The 15,000-nt window shown below is 44.4% G+C and overlaps 1 protein-coding gene across 1 annotated transcript in view; it reads left to right on the top strand.

Moving 5' to 3' along the window:
* Positions 1 to 724: 724 nt before the first annotated feature.
* Positions 725 to 15,000, top strand: part of zbtb46 (zinc finger and BTB domain containing 46) — a gene marked incomplete at both ends in the record, with an annotated part of 72,258 nt that continues 57,982 nt past the window's right edge. The window contains 4 exons of the mRNA XM_080732566.1: positions 725 to 910; positions 2,640 to 2,991; positions 3,703 to 3,941; positions 4,738 to 5,140. Of these exons, the coding sequence (XP_080588692.1) occupies positions 725 to 910; positions 2,640 to 2,991; positions 3,703 to 3,941; positions 4,738 to 5,140 (1,180 nt within the window). The remainder of the gene's footprint in view (positions 911 to 2,639; positions 2,992 to 3,702; positions 3,942 to 4,737; positions 5,141 to 15,000) is intronic.

Here is a 15,000-nt window from a genome sequence, read left to right as displayed (position 1 = left end):
CTCTCTCGCTCTCTGTTTTTTATCAATTATTGACCCTAATTCGTCATACAAGAATGTTGTTGCAAAAGTAGCAGAAATATTCGCGTTGAATGCGTCGCGTGGCTCGCGCCCACAATTCAGTGTCCAAGCGTTTTATAAATATTTAACCAATGCAACGCATTCCTTGTGTCACCCACAATATCTACATTGGATTGATTAATTAGTAACACAGTTTTGTGTATTCCAATAGCTATACAATATGACTTAATTTAAATTCCACAGACATCTTGTGCTGTGTTTGTAGCAAACTAAACACAGTTGCTTCCCCACTCAAACACACTTGCCAATCGGGCAATGCGAAAGCAAAATCCACCTGCCTGAATGTTTTATATCTCTGCTGTCGGGCCGAAACGTCCTAACTCCAAAATGTTCATTTTCAGGAAAATGAGCTCAAGTGGAGTTAGGAGGTTTTGTCCCAAGCACTTTTTACTACGTTCCATTGGTTCAATATTATTTTAACCAACACGCAACTGTAAAGGTTGTTCAATAGCCCTGATTTATGCCAAAACAATCTAAAACCTCAAAAATCAAGTTAAGAGGTTTTGGCCAGACATTGACGAATACTTGCAGTCGGACAACCGTAAGTGTCAACCCCTGTAATCCCTAGCTGACGGTGTTGTCGTTGCGTTGTGTTGTCTCCCCAGCAGACAGTGTTGGAGGAGAGGCTAACAGCTCAGCTACCCAGATGAACAACAGGAAAGAGGACATGGAGATCTCCTCTCACTACCGCCAGCTCCTCCGCGAGCTCAACGAGCAGCGGCAGCACGGCATCCTGTGTGACGCCTGTGTCATCGTCGACGGCAAGATCTTCAAGGCCCACAAGAACGTCCTGCTGGGGTCCTCGCGCTACTTCAAGACTCTCTACTGCCAGGTAGATATATGTACAGTATACTGCAGGGGTCTTCAGCGTTTTCAGGCCAAGGACCCCTTAGTTGAGAAATTGATGAAGCAGGGACCCCCAAACCTTTTCGTAGATTCCATATAGTTTCATCGTTTCACAGCACAATCATCAGTGTATGTTGGATTCAATGTCAATTTGTGTTTTCAGATATTTAACCACTTGAACCGTCAATACTTAATAAAAATGAAAATAGCCCATCTACAAGCACGAGGCGTTGTGAGCTTGTATTGGCTAAAGTTCTCGGGATTTGGACACTAGGGTTCAAGTGCATGCATATAAAAAAGGATTAAAAAAAAGTTTCTACCACACAAAGATTTGGAGGACCCCCTGTAGTAACTCTGAGGACCCCCTAGGGGTCCCAGACCCCCCGTTGAAGACCCTTGCTCTAGAGAGTTGTGCCTCGTCACATAGCGAGCTTGTATTTTAGCCAAATATATCGTCACTGTTTCAAATGTGTATGTTTTTCGCAAAGTAAAGCCCTGCTTCTTCATACAAGGCCTTCGCACAAAAGTAGTGAAAACAGCATCAGATCTACAAGCGGTGCGAGGCGCTGTGTTTAGTTCATTTTTAAAATGATAAATACAAAACGAACGCTTTTGGACATGCAAGGTTTCCACCCGACAACAATGATATAATTCGACCCAGAATAGGGAAGCATGGGGTAAAGCGGTTGCGTTTCGTTTAGTTGCTAGAACAATGTCTCTCGATAACTGATTTACATACGAGTGCACAAGGTCCTTTATGTGGTTATTCTTAGTCTTCGTTTTTTAGGACAGTGTGATTGATGTGATGATTGTCACAGCAACCGGTCAGCTATCAGTGTGTTTGTTCCCTGGCTGTTTTCTTTTGGAAAACAGAGCGCAGAACACCAACCAAAAACATCGACACACACAAAACAAAAAGCAACCATCCTAAAAGAATATACTGTATACGGTGCCAGGGGTCTTCAACGTTTTCAGGCCAAGGACCCCTTAGTTGAGACAGAGATGAAGTAGGGACCCCCACAACCTTTTCATAGATTCCATTTAGTTTCATCGTTTGACAGCACAATCATCAGTGTATTTTGGATTCATGTCAATTTGTGTTTTCAGATATTTAACCACTTGAACCGTCAATACTTAATAAACTTGATCTTTTACTCCGTACTTAGTTTGATCTTTTTCCCTTCTACACCAAACCTCTTTGGCTACAGTTCTCAGAATATGAACACTAGGGTTCAAGTTGTTAATATAAAAAGGATTGGAAGATTTGGAGGACCCCCTGTAGTAACTCCCGAGGACCCCCAAGTGCCCTGACGAGCACTAAGAGTTGAGGCATACATTGTGTATAACAAGGTTCTATTGTGAAAATAGCAGATCTACATGCTCACAACGCCCGTTGTGAGCATGTAGATCTGCTATTTTCACAAACAATTTCTGCCTCTAATATTTGACAATTTGACCAATATTTAATTTGACATTTTAGAGGTTTTAAAAAGTACTCAAATTGTCACTTTAGAAATGTGCATATACCCTCTATACACTTAAACTTTATGTTGGTCTGTTTACTGTTGAGTGAGAAAACAATGTTTCACATTAAGCTAATCATCTGGGGACCCCCCACAGGTTGAGAACCACCGCTTTAAGGGACTCATAAAAGAACCAGAGAAGTCGGCGGTTAACAAAAAGCGTATTCACTTTTTCCTGTTCCTTTTTCGCAGGTGAAAAAGGGTTCGGAGCCGCACAGCCAGACCACGGTGACGCACCTGGACATTGTGACGGCGCCGGGCTTCAAGGCCATCCTGGACTTCATGTACTCGGCGCACCTGGCGCTCACCAGCAAGAACGTGATCGAGGTGATGTCGGCCGCCAGCTACCTGCAGATGACCGACATCGTGCAGGCGTGCCACGGCTTCATCAAGGCGGCGCTGGACATCAGCATCCGCTCCGAGATGGCCGACTGCGAGCTGGCCGACTTCGAGATGGGCGGCGTGGGCGTGAACATGCTGGGAGGAGGAGGAGGAGGAGGAGGAGGAGGAGGTGCGACGGCGGTGATAGGAGGAGTAGGAGGAGGTGAATGAATGAATAGTTTTTATTTCGGATCTTAACTCTTTTACTGCTTCGAACATTAACGCTCGTCCCAATTCTGACCGTGGCGCGTCGCCAATACGAACGCTCGTTCTTTTACCTTGTTTGATCACTGTAAGCTGATGAGGGGTCGCGCGGGTGTGTACAGTAAAAACAGCTCCCGTAACGCTGCTCTCAAATTTCCGGTGCCATGGCATTGGTCCAAAGGTTCATTAGTCCGAAGGTTCATTAGTCCGAATTTGTTTAGAATACTATGCCTAACTCTAACCCTAACCTCAGTAATCTCAGTAACCCTAACTAAATTCGGACTAATGAACCCTTGGACTAATGAACCTTCGGAATAATGAACCTTCGGACTTATGGGCAGCCCCCAAATTTCCACCACACGTAAACATCAATGGATGGCAAACTCACTTCCTGTCTGTGGACTTGATCTAGAAAATGCATTTCTACGCTCTGATAGATATAAGTGTCCATTGAAAAAGATTTTGTTTGGAAATAATCCATCGCTAATTTTCTATAACATCGCAAAGGTAAGCTACTTTTTGATGGCACGAGCACAAATAAATAAATAATAAATATGGCAGTAGAACTGTTAACTCTTTTACTGCTACATTAAGGGTTAAGGATGTCTTAAACTGCCATCAAAGTAGCTTAACAGTTAATTTAACTGCAGATTGTTTTCTTCTCCCTCAGGAGGAGGAGGGGGCATGGTGGGCATGGCGTCGGAAGCGCTGGCCTCCATCATGTCGGGCCGCAGCGCGTCGCCGTGGCTGGGCCGCCGCACCAGCCCCGCCAACTCCTCGGGCGACTCGGCCATCGCCAGCTGCCACGAGGGCGGCGGCAGCGGCGGCAGCACGTACGGGGGCAGCGGGGGCAACTGCAAGGAGGACCAGGACCAGCCCCAGTGCCCCAAGAGCCACGAGAGCATGCAGGTGGGCTGGCACAAATGTATAACGACTGTCAATGGATGGACTATGGTGTATTTGTCAAGCTTATCCTCAGTGGTGGAAAAAGTACTCACATTTTGTACTTAAGTAAAAGTACTTACTATAAGCAGGTAATACATCAATATAATAAGCAAGATAATATGTCAGTACATCAACAACAATATAACAAAGGCATAGGAATATCAATCTAGAAAAACAATAACATAGGTACTGTAGACCCGGGGTTTTCAAAGTGGGTGACGGGGCACCCTGGGGTGCCGTGACGGCAGTCCAGGGGTGCCGCGAGATGATTTGATAATATTTGGAATTTATTTGAACACTTAAAACAATATTTAGTATCATTTTAAACTTGAAGTACAAAGTTATTTTCAGTCAGTTCTAATCAAAATGGCTATTATCTAAATATTTTCCTCGCAACATAATCGCTAAAAGATGGCATTAATTTAAGGTGTTGGGAGTGAAAATTATGAATATAATGTAGGGGTACCTCGGATGAAAATAATATTTATAGGGGTGCCCTGAGCCAAAAGAGTTTGGGAACCCCTGCTGTAGACCACGCACCTAATCGGTAAAAAACTCTACTCTAAAACCTAAAAATGCTATGTAGCTTCATGTGTGGTCATTGAGGGAAGGGGGAGTGTTACAGTAGTGCTATGGGTTTAGATGGAGTCTGAAGAGGTGAGTCTTCAGGCCATGGCAGAAGCTAGGGAGTGAGTCTGTGGTTCTGCGTGCGACAGGAAGTTTATCCCACATTAAACATAACGTTTTTTCTACTCCGCAGGAGGACGGCTCGCCCTCGTCGCAGCCCGCCTGGCCGCACGACTACCGTCCCGTCACCGTCAAGGAGGAGCAGGTGTCTCCCGCCTCCTCGTCCCATCACCCTCCCCGGGACACCAGCGCTCCCCTCCGGGGGTCCGCGGCCCAGAGCGGCCAGGGGGAGCAGGGAGGAGGAGGGGGACTAGGGGGGACGACGGCCTGGCAACCCTCGGGGTCGGGCCGCCGGAAGAACAGGAAGAACAAGGACACAGTCAGACACATCACCCAGCAGGCCGAGGGGAGCGGCGGCGGCGGCGACAACCATCACCCCCGGGAGAAGGACGGTGGCAGGGACAGCAGGACCGGCTCTCCGCTGCCGTCCATGCTGACCGTCGGCGGCTGGAACTACAACGGGCAGGACGTCCCAGGTAGGAGCAAAATATATTCAGATCTTAAAGATACGTCATCCCTTGGGGTGCCTGCTGGCCTGCTGGTCCAGGCACATACCACTTGAGCATTTGCCATGTAGGCATGGATGCCTGGCGGGGGCTCGGCGCCGCTTCGATTCCCGCATGTTGCCGCCGCATGTTGCTACCCAAAACGTTAAAGATACGTCATCCCAGTCGGAGCTACTTGAGGCGAAATGGTACGCAAACGCTACAAATGGTCCCGTAAGTGGGTGGCCTCTGATCTCGCGAACGTCCGATGTTTACTGGTGCTATATCCTGCGAGAGTGTGTCGCTGGGACAGAGAAAGGTCGATAAAAATACAAAAAAGCCCTTTCAGTATGAAAATCTTGGGAAGAGTGTGTGGCTTTGTGACAATTGGTTCTTATATTTAGTTCTGTGACCATGGGGCTTGTCAGAAGCTGTTTTCACGACACGTTCACTATTCCATTGGAACCTGCTTTCGGTGTCCCAAAAAGGTGACTGCCTACTAGATACTACTAGATAATGTACGGAAAGTAAACCAGAGATGGCATGTCTTTCTTTTGTTTCCCCGTCTTGGGTAAGACTGACGCTCTCTTCCTACTCTACACCCGGCGTTGCCAAACATAGGGTCTGCTGACCCCATTTTATGGCTTGTAAAAGTAAATAAGTAAATATACTATTGTTTTTTTTTTTTTTACCTTTCCTACAATTTGTCCCCTCACAAAAAACGACCCACTCTTTCATCTGAAGCGAGTGTGTGCTTTTTGGGGGTTTAAAACCTGTCAGGGAGCTTCTAAGCTTTTTCTTCTTCTGAAGCAGTGTTGCTATAGAAAAAGGTGTTACGTTTTGTTCTGGTCCAGATCATTACCTCCTTTTACCACGATTGCAGGTGGATTGAATCAGATGATTGGGATGCGAGAAAGCCAGCAGACTCTCTCTCTCGCTTGCTCGACTGCTGCGAAAAATGTTTCTCTCGTTGATTCAGTGAAAAAAGTATGACTGCGCGTAGTGTGTTTGCCAATGCAGTTGCTAATGTAGTTAATGAGTTAGTTAGGGGTAATCAGGATAAGTGGGTGGTGTGAGAAAGGCACATTAAGTGCAACAATTAGATGATGTGTTGATAGGGTAGAAATGTCAGGTTTTTTTTTTGTTATGCATCTGTACTTTTCTCACAGAAAGAAAACGCTTAAACTAATCAAGTGCCAATTTGTGCCATTGTTTGAACCCTTTTTTCTTTTTGGTCGATGATATATACAGCCAACTTCGGCGGCAATTAAAGCCATTTAGCCCGGGTACACATTATTGTGTATTATTATTTTATGCTTTAACAATTGAAAAACAGCAGATATACAAGCTCACAGCGCGGCACCGAGTGCCGCGCTGCGAGCTTGTAGATCTGCTATTTTTTTAAAACCGTGAAAATTTGAATTTTGACCCAATTTTGACACGATTCTATAAGTGTCTTCTGAATCCTTCTAAGGTTTTTTGAAAAAAAAAATATATGTTTCTATGTCAGCAATCTGGCTAGCCATCGTCAAAGAAAAGGTCCTTTTCACTTAACTGGAGCTCAGTTAGTCTGTTCTTGAGAGACTACTATGTCAATGGTTCTCAAACTTTTTCATGTGAAGGACCCCCAAAATGATATGTATTTGGCCACGGACCCCCTATCTCAAAATATTGTATCAGGGACCCCCCCAGGAGCAAATATTTGAGTTACAAATGTTTGCTTTTTAAAAAAAATATATATTCGAAGACTTGCACAAAATAATCTTTTTTCAAAAATAGCAGATCTACTAGCTTGTGAGCTTGTAGATCTGCTATTTTTCAATAGTTAAAGCATTCAATAATTCTAGGCCTAAATGGGTTAAGGACTACTGTGCAGAGTGCTCTGTGTAAAGCGTGTTTCTCATAGTAATATGTATCATTGAGAGCAACTCTCTCCGGGCGCTGGCAAGCAGAGAAACTTTAGCCATTGTAAAGATTTCACTGGTGTTAAAAAAACCCAGTGACCCTCTATTCCTGAGGGGCTTCAGCGTCAGATTAACAAGGTTCTACTGCAACTTGTTAGGCCTCGCTAAGATGATTATCTCCAAGTCCTGGTGGTGGGAGGTGAAAGCAGATGGATGATAATACACTGCTCCTCTCTTAACAGTGGTTTCTGTACAACAACCAACACGGGACACACCTACACACTATGTGTAGAGAAACAAACACACTCACACACAAATACACGCAGACTAACTTTTAGAGAAAGACTCTCTGTAGCTCTTTACCCGTAACAGAATTGTTGTGTTTGTGCGTGCCGATCTACAAGCTCACATGCGACGCATTGTGAGCTTGTAGATCTGCTATTTTTTGATGCCAATACTTTTGTACTTTTACTCAAGTACATTTTGAATTCTGGACATTTACTTGTAACGGAGTACATCTACAGTGCAGTATTGATACTTTTACTTAAGTACAACATGTGAGTACTTTTTCCGCCTCTGTGTGTGTGTGAGAGAGAGAGAAATAGACATTGAGATGACAATTTAGCTGGTCCTCACAAAAGCAATAGTTTATGGCTTAAAATGATAATATTTTATACCTATAATAGGCCTACAAAAGATCCAGGTCAGCAGTTACGGTTAGGGTTTTATGCCTTGCACACCAGCGTCGCCCACTAAAAAAATAGCCAATCTATAAGCTCACAATGCACTGTTCCGCGACACCCCGCGAGCTTGTAGATCTGCCGTTTTGTGTGCGACCACTGCAGATACGTATAAGTCAGGCTTTAGAGTGAGGGTTAGAAACGGCATTCATAAAACTAACTGCCCTCCCAAAATGTTGACGTCCTCGCAAAGTGAGGTAATACAAACGTGTGAGCGCACACGTGTGTGTGTGTGTGTGTGTGTGTGTGTGTGTGTGTGTGTGTGTGTCTTCATGTGTTTGTGTGTGTGTGTGCGTGCGTACCTACGGTATATGTACTGTGTGTGTGTGTGTGTGTGTGCGTGCGCTGTTGGGGCCCAAGGCGTCGATAGGTAGATCATTAAAAGTGAGGGGAAGCTAATCCTGGTGCCGCATTAAGGGAGTTGGCTGTGAAATGGGCACACGCGTCGCGCAGCGCTAAAGAAAACAGGATAATTGAATTGACCTGGGTCACTGCACGGATTACCAGCAGCGTACGTCCTCCTCTCTCTCCAGCCTCCTCGCCCGTCCCAAACTCCTCCCCCCCCAACACCCCCCACCCCCCACCCCGTCTCTCTGGGGTTTAGGGAGGAGGGAGGGGAGGGACCACCTCTCCAAAGGGTGAGAGGAGGAGGAGAGGAGGAGGGGTGGAGGAAGACCGGAGGGGGGCTCTGAGTAGGTTTTATAAATGAGAGCGGTGGAGAGAGAGAGAGAGAGAGGGAGAGAGGGAGAGAGAGGGAGAGGGAGAGGGGACGGACAGATCCGTACAGGCTTATAGGAGTTTGTCTACTTAACTCTAAAGTGTCCTAAGTCCTGGATTGTGTGACCTACACACACACACACACACACACATACACACACGTATACACTCACACACTCACGCACACGCACGCACGCGCGCACACACACACACACACACACACACACACACACACACACACACACACACACACACACACACACACACACACCTGTTTCCTTAAGTTACAGCTCACTCTCTCTCTCTCTGTCTCTCACACACACGGACGGACGGAGATCTGCAATTTTTTGGCAAATCAGGATAATGGATGTTGGGAATATTTTGATTATCGCGATAATAATATCGTAAATCGCAATTTCTTTGGTCACAATAATCGTGATATGAAGTGTATCATATCGTCCCATCCCTACATTGTTCTCCATCCCATAATAACACCCAGGTGTATTGTGGGACATTGTGCATGCTGGTGCCGTGCACTCACACATGCAAACGAGGTCACGGTAGGAGTGCAACAGGAGTTCTGCTAAGGAGCCTGACAGATGGTACACGGACAGACAATACTAATAATAAATAAATAAATGGTTGTGTTAAATACATAAAATCTGCTATTATGTCCTGTTATGACTCCCTGATTCTGTGCGGAGCAAATGTTCTAAACCATTGGTTCTCAACCTTTCCAGGCCGCGACCCCCCAAATAATCATATTTTAACTGGGGACCCCCCCCACCCCCCCCACCCTGACGAGCACTAAGACTTGAGGCATTACATTTTGTATAACACAGTTCTATTGTGAAAACAGCAGATCTACATGTTGATTGGCTATTTTCACAATTTCTGCATCTAATATTTGACAATTTGGCCTATGTTTAACTTGTCATTTTAGAGGTATTAAAAAGTCCTTGAATTGTAACTTTAGAAATGTGCAGGTAGCCAGGTACCCTCTATACACTTAAACTTTATTGGTTTCTTTACTGTTGAGAGAGAAAGCAATGTTGCACATTAAGCTAATCTGGGGACCCCCCAAAATAATTTGCAAGCTTGTAGATCGTCTATTTTCGACAAATAGGATTAGTGTAGAGGTAAATAAAAGAGCTGTACATCGTGAAAGGTCAAATTTATTATGTATCGACGGTTCAAGTGGCTACATATCTGAACAAATTGACATGAATCCAAAATACACTGATGATTGTGCTGTCAAACGATGAAACTAATATGGAATCTGGGGTTCCCTGCTTCATCTCTCTCTCAGCTAAGGGGTCCTTCCTTGGCCTGAAAACGTTGAAGACCCCTGCCCTATACGAGAGTGCCCGAAATAAATCTCCCAAATCTCCTGATCTGGCTGTTTTCTCACCAGAACAGGACGGCGAGGGTTCACACGGTTAGAGTAACAATTAAGGAAGGAGAGAAGGAGGAAGTGTCGCCTATAAAAGGTCAGAGGAAGTGTAGTGTTGCTGTGGGCCGACCAGCAAGGCTCACCTGGCTGCTGGCGTTGTCCAAAAGCTGGCCATTTAGACGACTTGTGCTCTTTAAATGTGGGACGAGAAGCCTGGCTTCACCGTCGCTCATTCACAGAGAGGAGGAGAGAGAGAGAAGTGGGATGATAGAAGGAGAGAGAGAAAGAAGGGGGGATCGGTGATGCCAAGGGTTTAGAACTAGGGTAAAGAGGAAAACCAGGCTGGTGCATCGTCTGTGGAGGGACGGACGCTCACAACGCTGAGCTTGTAGACTGGCTATTTTTTTGCAAAAAGATTTGTGAAAAAAAGACTGTATCAAGTACGTACCGGTATATTATAAGTACGTTTTACCTATAGAGGATTTAAGTGGTACCGGATATGCAGCTCGCCAAATAAAGGGTGAATTGATCCCAGTGCATGACGGAGGACGATATCACGATAAATTAAATCTCCACGATACGATTATCATGAGTGTTTTTTCTCACGATAATATCGCTTATCGTCCCATCCCTATGTCTGTCGCGCACGGCCAATCTTCAAGCTGAGGACGCGTCACACTGCGACGCGTCCTCAGCTTGGAGATCGGCCGTTTTGTGGCGCACGACACCAGCGTGTTACCCACTATGAATCAGGCCTTTAGTATCGCGTAATTATCAGCTGTTTGGGACTTGCCTCAGAGGTGGCTGACCTTTCTTATACCGTAACCCGTACCTTTCAAGCGGCCGCGGATATCGTGTTGCCGCCCGGTCGGCTATAACTAACACGGAGAGCGCAGTTGGAGTTGAGTGGACTCGTTGGGGGTTTTGTTAAAGGGCTGTATTTTATCCCCTGGCCTGACAGTTCAGTCCGTCCACAGTGTGGGTTTCACCATTGTGTATTCAGCTCAGTTTGCAGGAGGTGGGGTCGGTGTGTGTGTGCGTTCGTGCGTGTGTGTGTGTGTGTGTGTGTGTGTGTGTGTGTGTGTGTGTGTGTGTGTGTGTGTGCGTGTGCGTGTGTGTGCGCACGTGAGCGTGTGTGTGTGTGTTTAAGGAAAGGATTGTTGGGAATTGTTGAACAGGTTAGGCAAGATCATTATTTTCTAGGGTAGGAGAATGCTCGCGCTCGGCTCGCGTGTTGGCTTTGTGGGGGTGGGCTTAGTCATGTGTGCGCGCGTGCGTGCGTGCGTGCGTGCGTGCGTGCGTGCGTGCGTGTGTGTGTGTGTGTGTGTGCGTGTGTGTGTGTGTGTGTGTGAGATGGGGGGGGTGTATAGTGTATAGTGTCATCCATTCCTTTGCTTGGGTTTCCATGACTGGTAGGAATAAAGGAGAGAGAGAAGCGTACCCCAGTCTGAGATTAGCTTAATTGCTTCATTCCTTATTGATGGAAAGTGCTCTAAACTCCTTACCACCTTCTCTCTCTCTCTCTCTCTCTCTCCCTCTCTCTCTCCGATCTCAGATCATCATAATCATCATCACACAGTAATATTCTGAGTGAGCCCTTTGCCACTGGCGATAACGATAAAAAAATATTGTTTTCAATTGAAGTGGACGGTAGGTAGCGTCCACACCACAACGATAAATCCGTCATAATTGATGTGAACGCCGACATATCGGTATCTTTATCGTTATCGCGTCCAGTGGGAAAGGGCCTTAAAGGAGTAGTTCGCTCCCAAAATGTATTTTTTTCTATTGATTGCTCACGCCATGGAGACATGAGTTTAATAATATATATATTTTTTTGTATTTGTCTCATTCCTAAGACAATATTTTGATAGTAAATTTACTCTGACACAATTTTATACTATATACTTGTGTTGAACGTCAATAGTGGAAATCTACAAGCTAACAACTTGTCGCAACGCGATGCGTTGTGAGTCTGTGTTCACCTATTGTGGCTAGAAGTTCGGGCCGCTACGCGGCGCTCACGTCTAGCCTTTGGGTCCACTCATCTGATATTCAATATGCTCGTGTAGCGTGCTGTAGGGACCAATTAACATCCGCAAACAATACGTTCAACTGGGCCAGTGCTCTTATTTAGTCTGTGCAGGGCCTCTCTCATTTAAAACGTTAACATTGCACACGACAACATAGGGCTGGGGATTGCACTGGATTAGGCGGTAATGTCAGGATAACACATGTAGAAAGCTCATAGCATTAGCGCCTGAGCGTTTCAGAGGGTTCGCTTCGCATGTAAACGCTGCCATCGCATGCATATCAACAGTGGGCATCAACAGCTGCAAGGGTTTAGGCACATGTTTTCCTTTAAATCCCTTTCCCTTTAGCGAACAGCTGCTTGCGTTGCTAACTTCATGTCATTATATTGGGGCCACTAATGCCTAATTTATCATTTGTCACGACGCAATAGTGACACATTTACTTCGTGACACTTATTTTTCAGTTGGACATTCGTTTATTGTTATTGCTTTTTTGCAGATTCACTCATTGAAGGTTTCGGGCGGTTGCCTTCAAGGGGGAACAATGGCATGTCACAACACCATCGTGGACACTCTGTCTGTCTGTCTGTCTCTCTCTCTCTCTCTCTCTCTCTCTCTCTCTGTCTCTCTCTCTCTCTCTCTCTCTCTCTCTCTCTCTCTCTCTGTTCTCTCTCTCTCTCTCTCTCTCTCTCTCTGTCTGTCTCTCTCTCTCTCTCTCTCTCTCTCTCTCTCTCTCTCCTCTCTCTCTCTCTCTCTCTCGCGTCTCTTCAATTCAATTCAAAGTAGGGCTGTCACGATTATGACATTTTACATGACGATTAATTGTCACTCAAATACTTGTGATTAACAATTTAATTGTGTTTCCTGTCGACGACTATTAAATTGTTAATCGCCATCCAGACTGTCCAGACTGTTGTTGACAGTTACATTCTGTTTGGCTTGTAGGCTTTGAAGTTGCACATGGCAGAGATGACACATAACCTAAATATACAAAGAAATGACTGACATATTTGACAACGTTATACTTAAAAAGAACATTGATAGTGGAAATAGCCGATCTACAAGCTCACAACGCATCGCGATGCGTTGTGAGATTGTAGATCGGCTATTTCCACCACTTTTTACTTAAAAAAATATATGAGATTTTTCAACAAGGGAACGATTATGACGATTATGGAAAAATAATCGCGATTATGTCAAATAATTGCGATTAGACGATTATGTAATAATTGTGACAGCCCTAATTCAAAGGCCCTTTATCGGCATGGGAAAACATACTTTTAGCTCAGCCGAAGCAAGTGTGAAATAAAGCAAACTGATATAAGAAATGTATATTATGTACACAGTTAAGGATAGTAGCCCTGCTAGAAGGTGTGCAAACAGAGCTGTGTAACCATGCAAATTTGCAGTCAAGAATAGTTGGAACAAAGCAAACATACATTTTAATTTCTCTCTCTCTCTCCTCTCTCTCTCTTCTCTCTCTCTCTCTCTCTCCCCTTTCTTTTCTTTTTTATAAATCTTTTTATTGGAGTATAACAATTTTAGCATTCAGCCATTAAATGATACAGCTATCCATAGATTTTATTTCTAACACTTTCTTTTTACCACTCTTCTTCGTGAACACTAAACATGTCAAACCCATTTCTCTGATGAATCAGACAATTTCGTCAACAAAATAAAAACTAGACTAAAACATTAGGAAGGGACTAGTAGAGAAGTGAATCATTTTATGTTTGGTTGCTCTCAGGTTTTGCGTGCTGAAAATAGCAGATCTACTCACAACTCACAACGTGTCGCAGCACACAACCAAGTGTAAAATCAGTCCATTACGAATGCCATCAAGGCCTGCCAAAATACATTTCAGTTGACTAAATCAACTGTAGATTTAGTCGCCTAAAACCTTTTGATATTTAGTTGACTAAAATTAGACTAAAACGAATACTTTTCAGGTGGACTAAATTATGACTAAAACTAAAAGACATTTATTCCAAAGACTATGACTAAAACTAAATCAAGATGTTGTCAAAAACAACACTGTGATGAATGCAGATTCTATGAATAATAAACTGATGACTGCTGACGATCCATTTCCATTTCAACATACTTGTATGAAGTCACTCAAACAACGTTATCTCACACAACTGTTGACTGTTTTTTAAGGCTCTGTCTGGGTCCTATGCTGTGGTTGTCGTTGGGATCCACTTCAAGTGGGTTCTAGACTTCTAGTGTTGTTGTTTGAGCCCACATAGGGCTGTGGTTTTTGCCACACGGGACACAATCTCAGGATGGCGTTTGGACGTCATCGTAGGCTGCTGCAACAACTACACCCAACATGATGCTACAATACGTTGTCTGCTGCAGTCAGTGGCGAAAGAAGTACTTTGTGATTTCTTTGTTTTTAACTTTAGTTTTACTAGACTATACGACCATGTAGAAATACTCTGTTGAGAAAGTAGAAGTCCTGTATTCCAAATTGTCCCTTGAATTGTTAAAAAATACTTCAAAAATAGCAGATCTAAAAGCTTAAAGGTCTCGTGAGTCGTGACATCAAATAAAAGGTGAATTGATCCCAGTGCATGATGGAGAACGATATCACAATGAATTAAATCTCCACGATACGATTATCGGCGAGTGTTTTTTTGATCACTATAAACGATAATCTTGCTTATCGTCCAGTCCCTACCCAGGTCTAGCTGCATCCTTTCCAAAGAGCTACAGTAGTACCATTTATCTTTCCCCTTTCTTCCACAGTTAGCCTTTGTATTCTTATATTCTTCTCCACGTTTGTCTCTTGTCAATAGACAGGAGAAGTTGAGCTTCCGCTGGTGAAAAATACCCAAACCTATAATGTGGGTTTTCCTTCCAAAAGTTTTGTTCGTTTTTTCTCGTCTTGTGCTTCCTTTTTTATTCTCGGGGCAAACTCAAACTTGATCTTTGGCCCTAACAAGCATAAACTGGAGATGTGTTTTTTTTTTTGTTTCTATTCGCTTCTTTGGGTTTTTTCGCTGGTATTAAAAAGAAATACCCACATGGTGACCTTTGTGTTGGCTTGGGGGATTTTTGG

The sequence above is a fragment of the Nannobrachium achirus genome, assembly GCF_963921795.1.
Source record: "Nannobrachium achirus genome assembly, chromosome: 9".
Taxonomy (NCBI): Eukaryota; Metazoa; Chordata; class Actinopteri; order Myctophiformes; family Myctophidae; genus Nannobrachium; species Nannobrachium achirus.
Note: the sequence above shows the minus strand (reverse complement) of the source record. Positions and strands in the feature narration are given on the sequence as shown.